The following is a 14,625-nucleotide window of genomic DNA, read 5'->3' as shown; positions in this document are numbered from 1 at the left end:
TGCTTCTACAGCTGAAGTGATCTAATGAGACCCTTCTGAGTGAATGTCAAGAAAGAAAAAAAAAAATCCATGCCACATTTTACATGGCATACAATTGCCTTTTGTTTTTAGAAAATTCATCTTGGTTTTAGGACCATTAAGATTTTTTGTCATTTTTTTTTATGACATCAAAGCACATTTTCCTCCTAAACTTTCCTCCTTTAAATCTTTGTTGACCCCAAACAATTGAACAGTTGTGTATAAATACTCAGCAATTCAAGAAAACTTTTTTATTTATTTAATTACTGTAATGAGAATAAGCATTGTTTTTGTACTACGGATGAGAATTGGGATGAAAACTTATGGAAGCCCGTTTCCACCACTGAATAAAAAATAAAAAAGGTAATTGTGACTTATCTCACAATTTATTTTTTTCTCATAATTGCAAGTTGTAAAGTCAGAATTGTGAGATATAAACTCAAAAACATATCAGCCCCTACTCAAAACTGGACTTTCACTCGCAATTGCCAGTTTTCATCTCACAATTCTGTGAAAAAAAGTCAGAATTGTTGGATAAAAAGTCGCAGTAACCTTTTTTATTTTTTATTCAGTGGCGGAAATGGGCTTCCATGGAAAACTTGCTTTATTTTCATAAATAATATGATGTCAAAAAATCTTTAGCCTAACAACAGTTTTGGTTTCATGCAAAATCTCTTTCTTTTGACTATGTTGTGAAATGTGACCTGGATTTGATTTGACTGCTTTGTAAGATTCACCCTACTGTATTCTAAAATATGACAAGATATTGTTGAAATCTAACAGAGGTGTGATTTGTGCTGTGTCAGTGCCCAGGCAGTGCTCTGAGAGTGAGTTTGCCTGCACCAGCGGCCGCTGTATTGCTGGCAGATGGAAGTGTGATGGAGATCATGACTGTGCTGACGGGTCTGATGAGGCAAGTCACAAAACCCCTCATTCACACCTGCTTCAGGAAAACACACACCTCAGCAGAATTTTCATCAATGAATAGCAAATATTCACTGCAGTGTGTACCGTGTGTGTATTTTGCAGCACGGCTGTGATGTGAAGTGTGATAATGACCAGTTTCAGTGTAAGAACGGTCACTGTATCCCATTCCGCTGGAGGTGTGACGCCGATGCCGACTGCATGGATGGCAGCGACGAGGAGAACTGCGACACTGGAGGTTAAAATTGCACAAAAACACACTAAATACAGAATTACCTTCAGCCAAAACTGTAATTTATTACAGGAATATTTCACCTAAAAATGGAAATTGCTAAAAATGTAGTTAGCCTCAAGCCACACAAGATGTAGTTGTGTTTGTTTCTTCATCTTATTTGAGAAATACATTACATCACTTGCTCACCAGTGGATCTTCTGCAGTGAATGGGTGCCGTCAGAATGCGAAAAGCTGCATGTTTAATATTATGGATAGAAGACTTGTATTTTAGCCAGACACAGTGGTTTTGAAGTTAAAAACATCTTGATGTATTTGTTTCTTACAACCATGCAGCTTTTGGCTTCACAAGATGTTTACGGATAGACTGGATTCGTGTGGATTTCTTGAGTTATTGTGTTTGCAGTCTCATTCTGACGGCGCCCATTCCACATTTTCATTTTATCGGTGAACTATTACTATTACAAACTTTGTTTGTAACTTGTACAGTATGCTGCTTTAGAAACTTTTTGAAGAACTTACTAATACAGTGAGGGAAAAAATGATTTGATCCCCTGCTGATTTTGTATGTTTGCCCACTGAAAAAGAAATGAGTCTATAATTTTAATGGTAGGTTTATTTTAACAGTGAGAGACAGAATAACAACAAAAAATACAGAAAAACTGCATTTTAATGTCAAATAAGTATTTGACCCCTTCACAAAACATGACTTAGTACTTGATGGAAAAACCCTTGTCGTTTCTTGTAGTTGGCCACCAGGTTTGCACACATCTCAGGAGGGATTTTGTCCCACTCCTCTTTCAGATCCTCTCCAAGTTATTAACTGAGACGGACTAAATCCAGAAGAACTGTGGCAAAGCTCATGAGAAACTCTGCTCAAGTGCACCGAGGGCAAAAGCTGCTTTAAATTTAAAGGATGATCGCACCAAATGTTGATTTAATTTAGTTAACAGAAGTTAATTGATAAAGAAAATCTATTTATTACATTATTTTTGACAGCATCCTCATTTTACAGCATTTTTTCACAAGTGTCTAAAACTTTCAATAATGCCATTTACATGATTTTACATGATTTTACAAGGCCTCTATAACTTACTGTTAACCTGGATAAACCTCTTGTGTTCTGATTAAAGCAACAAAAGCATTCACTAAAATAGAGGAAGAGTAAAAGGACCATGAGAGCTTAAGTCTAACTTTGCATACTGTGGACAATATTACATTTAACAATATTTAAGAATAATATTACATACCTGTAATATCGTGGTTTAACGTCAAGGGTAACGTTACCTGAGGAAAAAAAGAGCACGAAAATAAATTATTGTTGGATTCGACACGTCGCAGGCATTTGCTTGGGGAAAAAAAAGACCTTAAAAGATCAATTTTAGTGCGAAATGTAATTATGACAAAACATTACAAAGCCATACAGAAACGTTACACAGAAAGTAAGTTAACTGAACTTACCCCTGTATTTCTGACCTAACGATAGTTCATACCTTTTCTATGAGGCGGTAAAATATAAAACTTTGCACGCCTCGCGACTCTGAGGTGGATATATATACTTTTATATATATAACTTTTATATAATGATAATGTCACGGTGCACACACGGAGATGATACAAGAACACGGAGACGAGGAGTAAACTCAAATGAACAGTCTTTAATGTAGACATAAAGGCACGGCAGGGCAAGATAAGGCAAGGCTGACGAGTAGACTAGACGAAATCAAACTGAACAGACAGGACTATAAATACACAGAATAATTATAGATAGAGACAAACACGGCTGAATGGAATTAACTAATAATCACACTAGACGAGGACAGGAAACAAACCAAATATGGAAATAAGAGGCGGGAACACATGACACACAACAGTCTGACAGATAAAGAGATTGAGGCCTTTTTTGTCAACAAAAAAATGTAGTCGGCTACTTCATTCACAGAATAACGCTAACGTCAACCCCCACAGCGACAGATCAAATATCACATGAACCGTGAAATCAATGTGCTCTTACTACAGCTTATTAAAAATAGAGGTAAATAATCATATCATTATATTAATTTACCTTATAATCCTGCTTGCTGCGAGTTGTTTGACCATCTGACGACGAGACGAGTGAAGAATCCAGAAAATTCAAGGAAAAATAAACAAACCGGTTGGGTCAAAATAACCCAACCCAGGTGTTCAGTGGTGAAAGAACCCCTTGCAGTCCATTTGACCCAGCATGAACAACCCAACTGTGTTTACAGTACCTCAAACAACCCAGAATTATGACCCAGCACAATAAACCCAACAATGTGTTTACAGAAATAACCCAGCACTTTTAAGAGTGTAATGTTTCCACCTCCATGTTTGACGGTGGGGATGGTGTTCTTGGGGTCATGGGCAGCATTCCTCCTCCTCCAAACACGGCGAGTTGAGTTGATGCCAAAGAGCTGGATTTTGGTCTCATCTGACCACAACACTTTCACCCAGTTCTCCTCTGAATCATTGGCAAACTTCAGACGGGCTGTACATGTGCTTTCTTGAGCAGGTGGACCTTGCGGACGCTGTAGGATTTCAGTCCTTCACGGCGTAGTGTTACCAATTGTTTTCTTGGTGACTATGGTCCCAGCTGCCTTGAGATCATTGACATGATCCTCCCGTGTAGTTCTGGGCTGAATCCTCACCGTTCTCATGATCATTGAAACTCTAGGAGGTGAGATCTTGCATGGAGCCCCAGTCCGAGGGAAATTTTTTGTTATTTCGTGTTTCTTCCATAGACTGTAAAAAAAGATGGACGACTGGTCTCAGCTTTCTTCCGCTATAGAAAAGTGAAGCCAAAACATCTCAGTATGGCCGCTGCCATCGTGAGTAAATGATGCTGTAAAGTCGTGAGGTGGAGCCGCGGAATCAAACTCCTACCCAAACTCCTGCAGATCCAATCAACCATAACGACATGTTTTTATAGCATTAAATTACTAGCTAAAATCAAACTTACCACAAAAACGAACAATTGAACATATATCAGCATGATAACAACTACCTTAAATGACCAAAATCATATTTTGTTAAATTGTATTGGAAGTGTAGTAAATTTTTTTGTTATGACTCAAGTCCCATTCGTTTACATGGAGAGCCAGCCACCAGGGGGCGAACAAAGAGCCCGCAGCTTCACTTTCCAGTACGAGTGAGACACACCCGGTTTCTTCCATTTGTGAATAATCGCACCAACTGTTGTCGCCTTCTCACCAAGCTGCTTGGCGATGGTCTTATAGCCTGTTACAGCCTTGTGTAGGTCTACAATCTTGTCCCTGACATCCTTGGACAGCTCTTTGGTCTTGGCCATGGTGGAGAGTTTGGAATCTGATTGATTGATTGCTTCTGTGGACTGGTTGTCTTTTATACAGGTAACAAACTGAGACTCGCTTTAACAGAGTGCTCCTAATCTCAGCTCCTTACCTGTATAAAAGACACCTGGGAGCCAGAAATCTTGCTGATTGATCGGGGATCAAATACTTATTTCACTCATTAAAATGCAAATAAATGTATAACTTTTTTGAAATGCGTTTTTCTGGATTCTTTGTTATTATGTCTCTCACTGTTCAAATGAACCTACCATTAAAATTATAGACTGATCATTTCTTTGTCAGTGGGCAAACGTACAAAATCAGATCAAATATTTTTTTTGCCTGTGTTCTTGTCTAGATTCTATGTTTGTATGTATGTGTAGTTAACACAAGGTGAAGAGGTTAAATTCCAACTTGAAATATAGTGCACAAGTGGTATGGACTGCTTTTATGGTGCTTTTATTGTGTTTTTGTGAAGAGCAGGGAAAAGAAAAAAAAAAAACTGTTCAACATCGTACAGATTTAAAACAATATGAGAGTAAGTAAATAATGATAGAATTTGTATTTATGGTTGAACGATTCCTTTAAACAACAGCATTACCCATAAACCAGTGCCTGCAGCATTAATTAGAGTGATCAGACTCTGGAGAGGGTTTTAGTATTCAAGGAGGCCTTTCTGAAGATGCATTGCCAAGTGTTTTACACACACACACACACACGCGCACACACACGGTAATTGCTGTGTGGTTGTGCTGGAATGAATACAGATGAGTTACCCCGTGTGTGTGTGTGTGTGTGTGTGTGTGTGTGTGTGTGTGTGTGTGTGTTTGTGTGTAGTGGGTCGATTCTGCCCTCTGGATGAGTTTCAGTGTAATAACACTCTGTGTAAGCCGCTGGGCTGGATGTGTGACGGCGAGGACGATTGTGGAGACAATTCAGACGAGAACCCAGATGTGTGCAGTGAGTAGTTCATTTTTTTCAGCTCAATTAGCACTTCATATTCTCTTCAGACTCCCACTTAAATATTTCCCAGAACTGTGGTACATGAAGTACAATAGTGGTGGATGATATGACCCAAATCTTGCATCAGGCTTTGTAATTTTATGTGGGTAATTTTATTTGTGTGAAATTGAAGCCGGGGTGGTTTATATATTAAATCCCCATCTGCCAGTGCCTGTTTTTGAGTAACCGAATTAAACAGTTCACAGATGAAAGATATTTTGCATTGTTTGATCATTTTAAATCTCAGATAAGTCTGATATCGTGTTTCTTCATTGCTCTTACATGTAAGTAATTTGATGGAATTCTGCCCACTGCGCTCTGTAAATATTTAGAAATATAAGCCTCACGTTTCAAATATTAAACAGATTCTTTCCTGGATGCTGTTCAGCATATTACTATACTTCACCTGTATGTGTATGTGTCAGGGACGTTACCTTTTACATGCAATGTGAATATTGCAACCTGTTAATAAAGGTGTGAAAAAATAAAAGTGTGAAACAGGCCTTAGGATTCTTCATTTACATCATCATTTACATTAACTGTTGCACAAACTCTATCAAATATAGCTTTTGAATGTTTGGGGTTCAGTCTGACTCTGCTGGTGAAATCGTCTGAATTTTCACTGGTGTGTTTTTATTCTGTGTGTGTTTCAGAGAGATTCCAGTGTCCTCCCACCAGACAGTTCCGATGCCATAATGACCGAGTGTGTCTGCCAGTGTCTAAACAATGTGACGGTGTTGACAACTGCGGAGACAACAGTGATGAACTCAACTGCCGTGAGTAATTGCTACATTTCTTGGCTGATTTATTTAAAATGTCATGTTTTTTTTGCATGTTTTTTGCCTGTGCCATTACACTAAACATTTAACATTTTCATGTATAATTTCTTACTGAAAATATTAGTATATACTAGTGCTGTCAAACGATTAATCGCATCCAAAATAAAAGTTTTTGTTTACATACAAACCCGATTCCAAAAAAGTTGGGACACTGTACAAATTGTGAATAAAAACAGAATGCAATGATGTGGAAGTTTCAAATTTCAATATTTTATTCAGAATACAACATAGATGACATATCAAATGTTTAAACTGAGAAAATGTATAATTTTAAGGGAAAAATAAGTTTATTTAAAATTTCATGGCATCAACACATCTCAAAAAAGTTGGGACAAGGCCATGTTTACCCCTGTGTGGCATCCCCTCTTCTTTTTATAACAGTCTGCAAACGTCTGGGGACTGAGGAGACAAGTTGCTCAAGTTTAGGAATGTTGTCCCATTCTTGTCTAATACAGGCTTCTAGTTGCTCAACTGTCTTAGGTCTTCTTTGTGGCATCTTCCTCTTTATGATGCGCCAAATGTTTTCTATGGGTGAAAGATCTGGACTGCAGGCTGGCCATTTCAGTACCCGGATCCTCCTTCTACGCAGCCATGATGTTGTAATTGATGCAGTATGTGGTCTGGCATTGTCATGTTGGAAAATGCAAGGTCTTCCCTGAAAGAGACAACGTCTGGATGGGAGCATATGTTGTTCTAGAACTTGGATATACCTTTCAGCATTGATGGTGCCTTTCCAGATGTGTAAGCTGCCCATGCCACACGCACTCATGCAACCCCATACCATCAGAGATGCAGGCTTCTGAACTGAGCGCTGATAACAACTTGGGTTGTCCTTGTCCTCTTTAGTCCGGATGACATGGCGTCCCAATTTTCCAAAAAGAACTTCAAATTTTGATTCGTCTGACCACAGAGCAGTTTTCCACTTTGTCACAGTCCATTTTAAATAAGCCTTGGCCCAGAGAAAACGCCTGCGCTTCTGGATCATGTTTAGATATGGCTTCTTTTTTGACCTATAGAGTTTTAGCCGGCAACGGCGAATGGCACGGTGGATTGTGTTCACCAACAATGTTTTCTGGAAGTATTCCTGAGCCCATGTTGTGATTTCCATTACAGTAGCATTCCTGTATGTGATGCAGTGCCGTCTAAGGGGCAGAAGATCACAGGCATCCAGTATGGTTTTCCGGCCTTGACCCTTACGCACAGAGATTGTTCCAGATTCTCTGAATCTTTGGATGATATTATGCACTGTAGATGAGGATAACTTCAAACTCTTTGCAATTTTTCTCTGAGAAACTCCTTTCTGATATTGCTCCACTATTTTTCGCCGCAGCATTGGGGGAATTGGTGATCCTCTTGCCATCTTGCCACTCTGACAGGCTCTTTTTATACCCAATCATGTTGCCAATTGACCTAATAAGTTGCAAATTGGTCCTCCAGCTGTTCCTTATATGTACATTTAACTTTTCCGGCCTCTTATTGCTACCTGTCCCAACTTTTTTGGAATGTGTAGCCCTCATGAAATCCAAAATGAGCCAATATTTGGCATGACATTTCAAAATGTCTCACTTTCAACATTTGATATGTTATCTATATTCTATTGTGAATAAAATATAAGTTTATGAGATTTGTAAATTATTGCATTCCTTTTTTATTCGTAATTTGTACAGTGTCCCAACTTTTTTGGAATCAGGTTTGTAATATATGTGTGTGCTGTGTATATTTATAATGTGTATATATAAATACAAACACATGCATGTATATATTTAAGAAAAATGGTATGTTTATATATTAAATATATTTATATAATATAAATATTTCCTAAATATATGCTGTATGTGAGTGTATTTATACATACATAATAAATATAAACAGTACACACACATATATTATGTAAACAAAAACTTTTATTTTGGATGCGATTAATCGTTTGACAGCACTAGTATATACATGTGTGTGAATTTTTTATTTTTTTTTGCTGAACTTTTAGGACATTTTCTTACCACCATAGAAAATGGGGGATCTTGTCCTCTAAATATGTGGTTACAGCCTTGCCAGTAGTTATTTATCATTACTAACACTAACCCTAATGTGTTACAACTTTTCAACTCAATCACAATACGTTCAGTATGGAATTCATATACTGTGCATATTATTTGAATAATAAAGCAATTATCTGCTAGTAACACTTGTCCTTTACACTTTGTATTTTGGAAGATATATCAAGAACCCATGGAGCTTCTCTTTCAAAACATGTTTTGTGTATTTAAACCATTACATCACATGTTTTTGGGGTTGAATATTTTGAGTTGAACCCAACCACATGATCCACAGTGAATATTTTTCTGTAACTTTATACCAAGAAAAATCTGATATTGAAATTGACTAGAATGACAAGATAAGTGCAAATGATTAAATTAAAAAAGATTGTCAAAGAAACCTACCTCATGATGACATCCTTTAGATATGATGCAGAAAGTATTATTACTACTGGTGGAAATGACACAGCATAACAGTATTGAACAGAAAGTCAAGTCAGCTTTATTTATATAGCGCTTTTAACAATACAGATTGTGTCAAAGCACTTAACAGTATCAAATTGGAGGATAGAGTGTCAGTAATGTATAATAAGATTAAACACTCAATTTTGAATTCAGAAAGTGAGGGATTCATTCATGTATTAATTTATTTCTGTTAATTATAAGCAGTCATGAGGACACCAATGAGAATGAGCCATTGATTATGCTAGTAAATGTCTATTGAAGTGAATTTGTCCCTGTTTCCTGTCAGAAACTCCTGCGCCTGCGGTTTGTGGAAAGGGTGAGTTTACCTGCAGCACTGGGAAGTGTATAAGCATTAACCTACGCTGCAATTTCTTCAACGACTGTGAGGACTACGGCTCTGATGAGATCAACTGCAACAAGAAAAGTGAGTCTACTTGATTGTTTGACAGCTTTTTTCGTCAAACATAAAAGATTGAGGTTCACTGAGTGTCTGTTTGTGTTGTTCTGTGTCTCTGAACAGATTCAGGTCTAAATGAATGCCATAACAACCGCAGTATTTGTGAAGATGAAGGTCACTGTGTGGTGAACGGAACCGACTCGTTCTGCTCCTGCAAACCCGGCTTCCAGAAAACACACCCGCAAACCTGCACAGGTACCGTTATTTATTTATATATATATATATATATATATATATATATATATATATATATATATATATATTAGTAACTAATATTTGGTTTAAAAAAAAGCCAATAATGACAAGAAAAATGTAACTAAAATCACATAAAATTAGGACTAAATATAGAATCTGTATTACTTGCGCTAATAACAAATCATACCAGCAGTGTCAAACAAGTATGAATCCATCATATAATCACTCAGCAGAGATGCTTGTAAAATTCACTTCATACATCTGATGTTTTGTGCCTGTCCACGTTGTGATTTTTCCCTCTCAACAGATGTGAACGAGTGCAAGCAGTTCGGGATCTGTTCTCACATCTGTAACAACACTAAAGGCTCTCACAAATGCAGCTGCCACAAGAACTTCATCAAAGTGAACGACACCTGCAAGGCTGACAGTACGTTTCAAACTACAGCCAAGTCTAGTCTGTTTGTATATTTTCACAATAAGCATTGTTTCAAGGTAGTTTTTCATCAAATCTAGATTTTAATGATTAAAAAATCTTCATATGTTAATATCAGTATCCTAATATCTTCTTAATATCTGCCTTATAGTCACGTTTAGCAGATTTGAACTGAACGATAATATCGATTATTTGTGACAACAAAGTTATATAAGTATATCTCTTAAGTGAGTATACTGTATCTATGCGGATAAAGTTGGATGTACTATATATCCAACATTAAAGGGGCATAACACACGCAGTTTCACCCAATCTCATGTTAATCTTGAGTACCTATAGAGTATACTGCATCCTTCATATCTCCAAAAAGTCTTACGTTTTATCATATTAATAAAAGAAAGATACAGCTTTACGATTCTCTCTGAAAACAGCCGAGCTCCTGGAGGCGCGCTGTGGGCAGAGCTAAAGAGTGACGAGCACTTAAGCGCCAATCACCAACATTTGATGCCGTTTAACTTACCGTCTGCAGTTCCGAATCATGACCGGGATCTTTTATAGCTGAGAGAGACTCCATCTTTCAGTATCAAACGATGTGCAAATCCAGCGTCGAACTGGGGCTTGTTTATAAAACGTTCGTAAACAAACACAGAGAAACTCCACTGCTGCCCCGAAAACAAACTGCATCCACTGTTCACATAACGCAGGGTACTTTTGGGAAGCTGAACAAGGTTATCTTACCCTCACAACCAAAACCACACTTCTTTAGAGATATTCTTCCCGAGCGAGTCCCGTGCAGCGCGTTGATGGGCGCGCTCTTGCTCTCGCTCCGGTCGATGTGTGCACTTTGTTCCACCCTTCATTACGTCAGGAAGAGCCATGATTGAAAAAAACTTTCCAAAAGTTGTACGAACCCGGAAGGAAGATTTTTAGCACAGAAATACTCCGTCATACTTCCAAATCGTTTTTTGAAACTTAGCATGAGAATCCAACTCTTTAACAGTGTAAACAACCCCGAATGCATGAAACAGCATTGCCCCCCCCCCCCCCACCCCCGTAAATATATTGTTGTGGGATAATATAGTTTATATTTTGCGATAATAAAAAAATCCAGCAGTTGAGATGTTTTATATTTTTCATATCGCTATATGAGAGTATATTGTATGTATGCAGATTAAGTTCTAAATTTATTTTATTGAGGTGTATTGCTGTTATCTTGATTTCAGTATTACATTTGCTTTCTGTCATTGTGCTGTAACGCCCCTATCTGTCATTTTAGGCAGTGACAAACAGGCTCTGTACGTGGCAGATGATAATGAAATTCGCAGTTTGTATCCTGGAATGCAAAACTGGATATATGAACAGGCCTTCCAAGGAGACGCCAATGTACGAATCGACGCCATGGACCTGCACATCAAATCCAAACGGATCTTCTGGACCAACTGGCACACGGGCAGAATCTCATCCTTCGAGCAGCCTTCTGCTGGACCCGCCTCGCCGAACTCAAACCGCAACCGAAGACAAACCGATTCCAGAGTCACTGATCTAGAGGTCAGTGCCGTTACAGCACATTTGTGACTTGAATGTGAGAGACTTGCGGCTTCAGTTACTTAACCTGTCCAAAAACAGTCCTTTGATATTCCTAACCGATATTTGTTATCAGAAGTCTCCCTAAAAAACCCTAACAATACAAACATGCAAAATATAATTGCATAACCAGTGTTGGGGGTAACGCATTACAAGTCACGCAAGTTACACAATCAGATTACTTTTTTCAAGTAACTAGTAAAGTAACACATTACTTTTTAGTTTACAAGAAAATATCTGAGTTACTTTATCAAATATGTGATGCCAGTTACTTGTTTTCCCGAGATGCAAACCTGCAATAAAGGAAAGGACGTGACGTGTGGCCATACTTGGAATTTGTGCTCTGCATTTAATCCATCCAAGTGCACACACACAGCAGTGAGAAGTAAACACACATGCACGCGCACACACAAAAGGAGCAGTGGGCAGCCAATGCTGTGGCGCCTGGGGAGCAGTTGGGGTTTCGGTGTCTCACCTCATTCGTGGCATTGAGGGTGGAGAGAGCGCCAGACATTCGCTCCCCCTACAATTCCTGCCTTACATGAAACCCGAATCCGCTACCTTCAAGTTACAAGTCCGGCTCTCTAACCATTAGGCCACCAATGCCCCCAATAATTAAACATGTATTTTATTCCCATTTTATTAATCAATGTTATATTTCCTTCAGCCTGAGGCTGATCCATTTCACTTTTGGTGTGAAAGGGCTTTTATTTTTGCCAAAAATATAATTTTTTTATTAAAAACAAACAAGCAAGTCCTGGTCAGATTTAAAAAGTAATGCAAAAGTAACCCAACACATTACTTTCCATGAAAAGTAACTAAGTAACGTAATTAGTTACTTTTTTAGGGAGTAACACAATAAAAGTTGCTTTCTCCAACACTGTGCAAAACAGAATTTAACAGAAGGAATAAATGAATTAACCTTTGATTTGTTATAGATCCCTGGCCTGAAGATGCCTCGTGGGATTGCTGTGGACTGGGTGGCCAACAACATCTACTGGACAGACTCGGGTCGTGATGTGATCGAGGTGGCGCAGATGAACGGACGGAATCGTAAGACGCTCATCTCAGGCATGATTGACGAGCCCTACGCCATCGTCGTGGACCCACCGAGAGGGTGAGCGGATAATCAACAGAAAGTGGATGCTTCCCTTGCATTCTTTAGCATCAGCACTAGCTCAGCATATTTTGCTGCACAACATTACATTTATTAGTGGTGCTTGCTAAGTCAATTATACAGTTCATACTTAGGGTTAACACTCTTGAAATAAGTAGTTGACTTTGTATTAAAACTATGTTAACCATTGATTCTTGAAGCACCATGTACTGGGCCGACTGGGGAAACCACCCTAAGATCGAGACGGCTGCTATGGACGGCACCATGAGAGAGACACTGGTGCATGAAAACATCCAGTGGCCCACAGGTCAGACATCATGTGAATCAAACATCACACACTCGGATTCCATCACCTGTGACACCGGTAACGTGACTTCTGTTGGGTTTGTTTGCCAGGTCTGGCTGTGGATTACTTCAATGAGCGTCTGTACTGGGCTGATGCCAAACTCTCTGTTATCGGGAGCGTCAGACTGAACGGAACAGATCCGGTCATAGCTGTCACCAGTGTTAAAAACAGTTGAGTCACTCTCTTGATCAATTTAGTCAAAGAATTTTTTGTCCCAAATTTTTATCAGTTTTACTGGCAGTCCACTGTATGAAGAATTTTGGGGTATAATATGTCACAGTTCACTTTTATTTTGCTATCTTCACTTAACATGTTAATAAACATAAATTAACTATAGTGTCCCGCAAGCACTGGTAAAAAAAAAATATATAAAAAATGATATCTGGTGTCTGAATAATTTTTGGTTTGACTGTACTAGGACAACAAGCCTGGGAAAATTCAATTCACTTGTGCATCCTCAAACAGCTCTGGATCAGTCCAGAGGAATTACATTTTAAATGAATTATTATTCATTTTGTATTTGAAAAGCCTAAACAGAATAATACATTAGAGCCAAGACGTGAGCAGAAACTCTTCATAATTTAATGCAGAATTGTAAACATCTTAATGAACAAACAACCTGCACATGAAATGTTGGACATTTGACTTTTTTGACATTTTTATATTTTATTTTATTTAAATTATTGTGTGTTTCAGGTAACGAAAACACCTTTGTATAGATTTAGTTTTAGTTAACTACAATATTTATATTATACGATTTTTTAATGTAAATGTATCACTTAAGTTTGAAGTTCTGTAAAGCTTGAGATATAAAATAACGACAGTTTCTCTCTCTCAGATTTGCACCATCCTTTCAGTATCGACATCTTTGAGGATTTCATATACGGTGTGACCTATCACAACAACTTTGTCTTCCGCGTCAACAAGTTTGGCAAGAGTGCAGTGGAGCATCTGACCACAGGAATAAACCACGCCACAGATGTGGTCCTGTACCACCCTTACAAACAGCCAGAGAGTAAGTCATGGAAATAAATCTGTCAGCCAACCGAACTGTTTTTGAACTCAATCACGAAGCATAATCAATGTAGTTTTTGCCTCTTGATTGATAGAAGAATAGAAAAAATTGCTGGGAGAAATTTAGACAAAAGGTTTAGTTTGACCGTTCATGTATCATGTGCTGTTTTTTTTCATAGTGGCCAACCCATGTGACAGGAAGAAGTGTGAGTGGTTGTGTCTGCTCAGCCCCAGCGGCCCAGTCTGCATGTGTCCCAACGGCAGAATACTGGACAATGGCACCTGCGTGGAGGTTCCCACCCCAACGCTGTCCCCTTTCTGTGAGTATACAGCTGTGACCTTTCAAAAAAAAGGAAACAGATGCTGCAGTTTCATGTGGTATTTGTTGAATGAACACTGACATCTTATGGCTTAGTCAGTGTGACAGGCTGTGGTGCAGTATGACTGGCGTAATGTGTTCCTGTGCTATACAGTGCAGAGACAGGAGTGAGGACACATAAGAGCAGAGTGTCAGTCAAAGGTGCAAGAATAATAGAATGGTTTGGAAATAAAACGAAACTGCAAAACAATCATAGTTCCCATCAGTTTTGGGGAAGCTACTCTGAAACTATAGCTCGACCAACTACAAGCTACT

The 14,625-nt window shown here is 38.4% G+C and overlaps 1 protein-coding gene across 1 annotated transcript in view; it reads left to right on the top strand.

The window, feature by feature from the left end:
• Positions 1 to 14,625, top strand: part of LOC306856767 (low-density lipoprotein receptor-related protein 1-like) — a 171,897-nt gene that overhangs the window by 144,256 nt on the left and 13,016 nt on the right. The window contains exons 70-82 of the mRNA XM_079396210.1: positions 825 to 931; positions 1,048 to 1,180; positions 5,341 to 5,463; positions 6,159 to 6,281; positions 9,132 to 9,269; positions 9,366 to 9,497; positions 9,805 to 9,924; positions 11,207 to 11,478; positions 12,453 to 12,631; positions 12,832 to 12,938; positions 13,028 to 13,147; positions 13,816 to 13,992; positions 14,171 to 14,311. Of these exons, the coding sequence (XP_079252336.1) occupies positions 825 to 931; positions 1,048 to 1,180; positions 5,341 to 5,463; positions 6,159 to 6,281; positions 9,132 to 9,269; positions 9,366 to 9,497; positions 9,805 to 9,924; positions 11,207 to 11,478; positions 12,453 to 12,631; positions 12,832 to 12,938; positions 13,028 to 13,147; positions 13,816 to 13,992; positions 14,171 to 14,311 (1,872 nt within the window). The remainder of the gene's footprint in view (positions 1 to 824; positions 932 to 1,047; positions 1,181 to 5,340; positions 5,464 to 6,158; positions 6,282 to 9,131; positions 9,270 to 9,365; positions 9,498 to 9,804; positions 9,925 to 11,206; positions 11,479 to 12,452; positions 12,632 to 12,831; positions 12,939 to 13,027; positions 13,148 to 13,815; positions 13,993 to 14,170; positions 14,312 to 14,625) is intronic.

This window comes from Barbus barbus (genome assembly GCF_936440315.1).
Source record: "Barbus barbus genome assembly, chromosome: 37".
In the NCBI taxonomy this organism is placed as follows: Eukaryota; Metazoa; Chordata; class Actinopteri; order Cypriniformes; family Cyprinidae; genus Barbus; species Barbus barbus.
The sequence above is the reverse complement of the archived record's forward strand: the minus strand, read 5'-3'. Positions and strand labels throughout refer to the sequence as shown.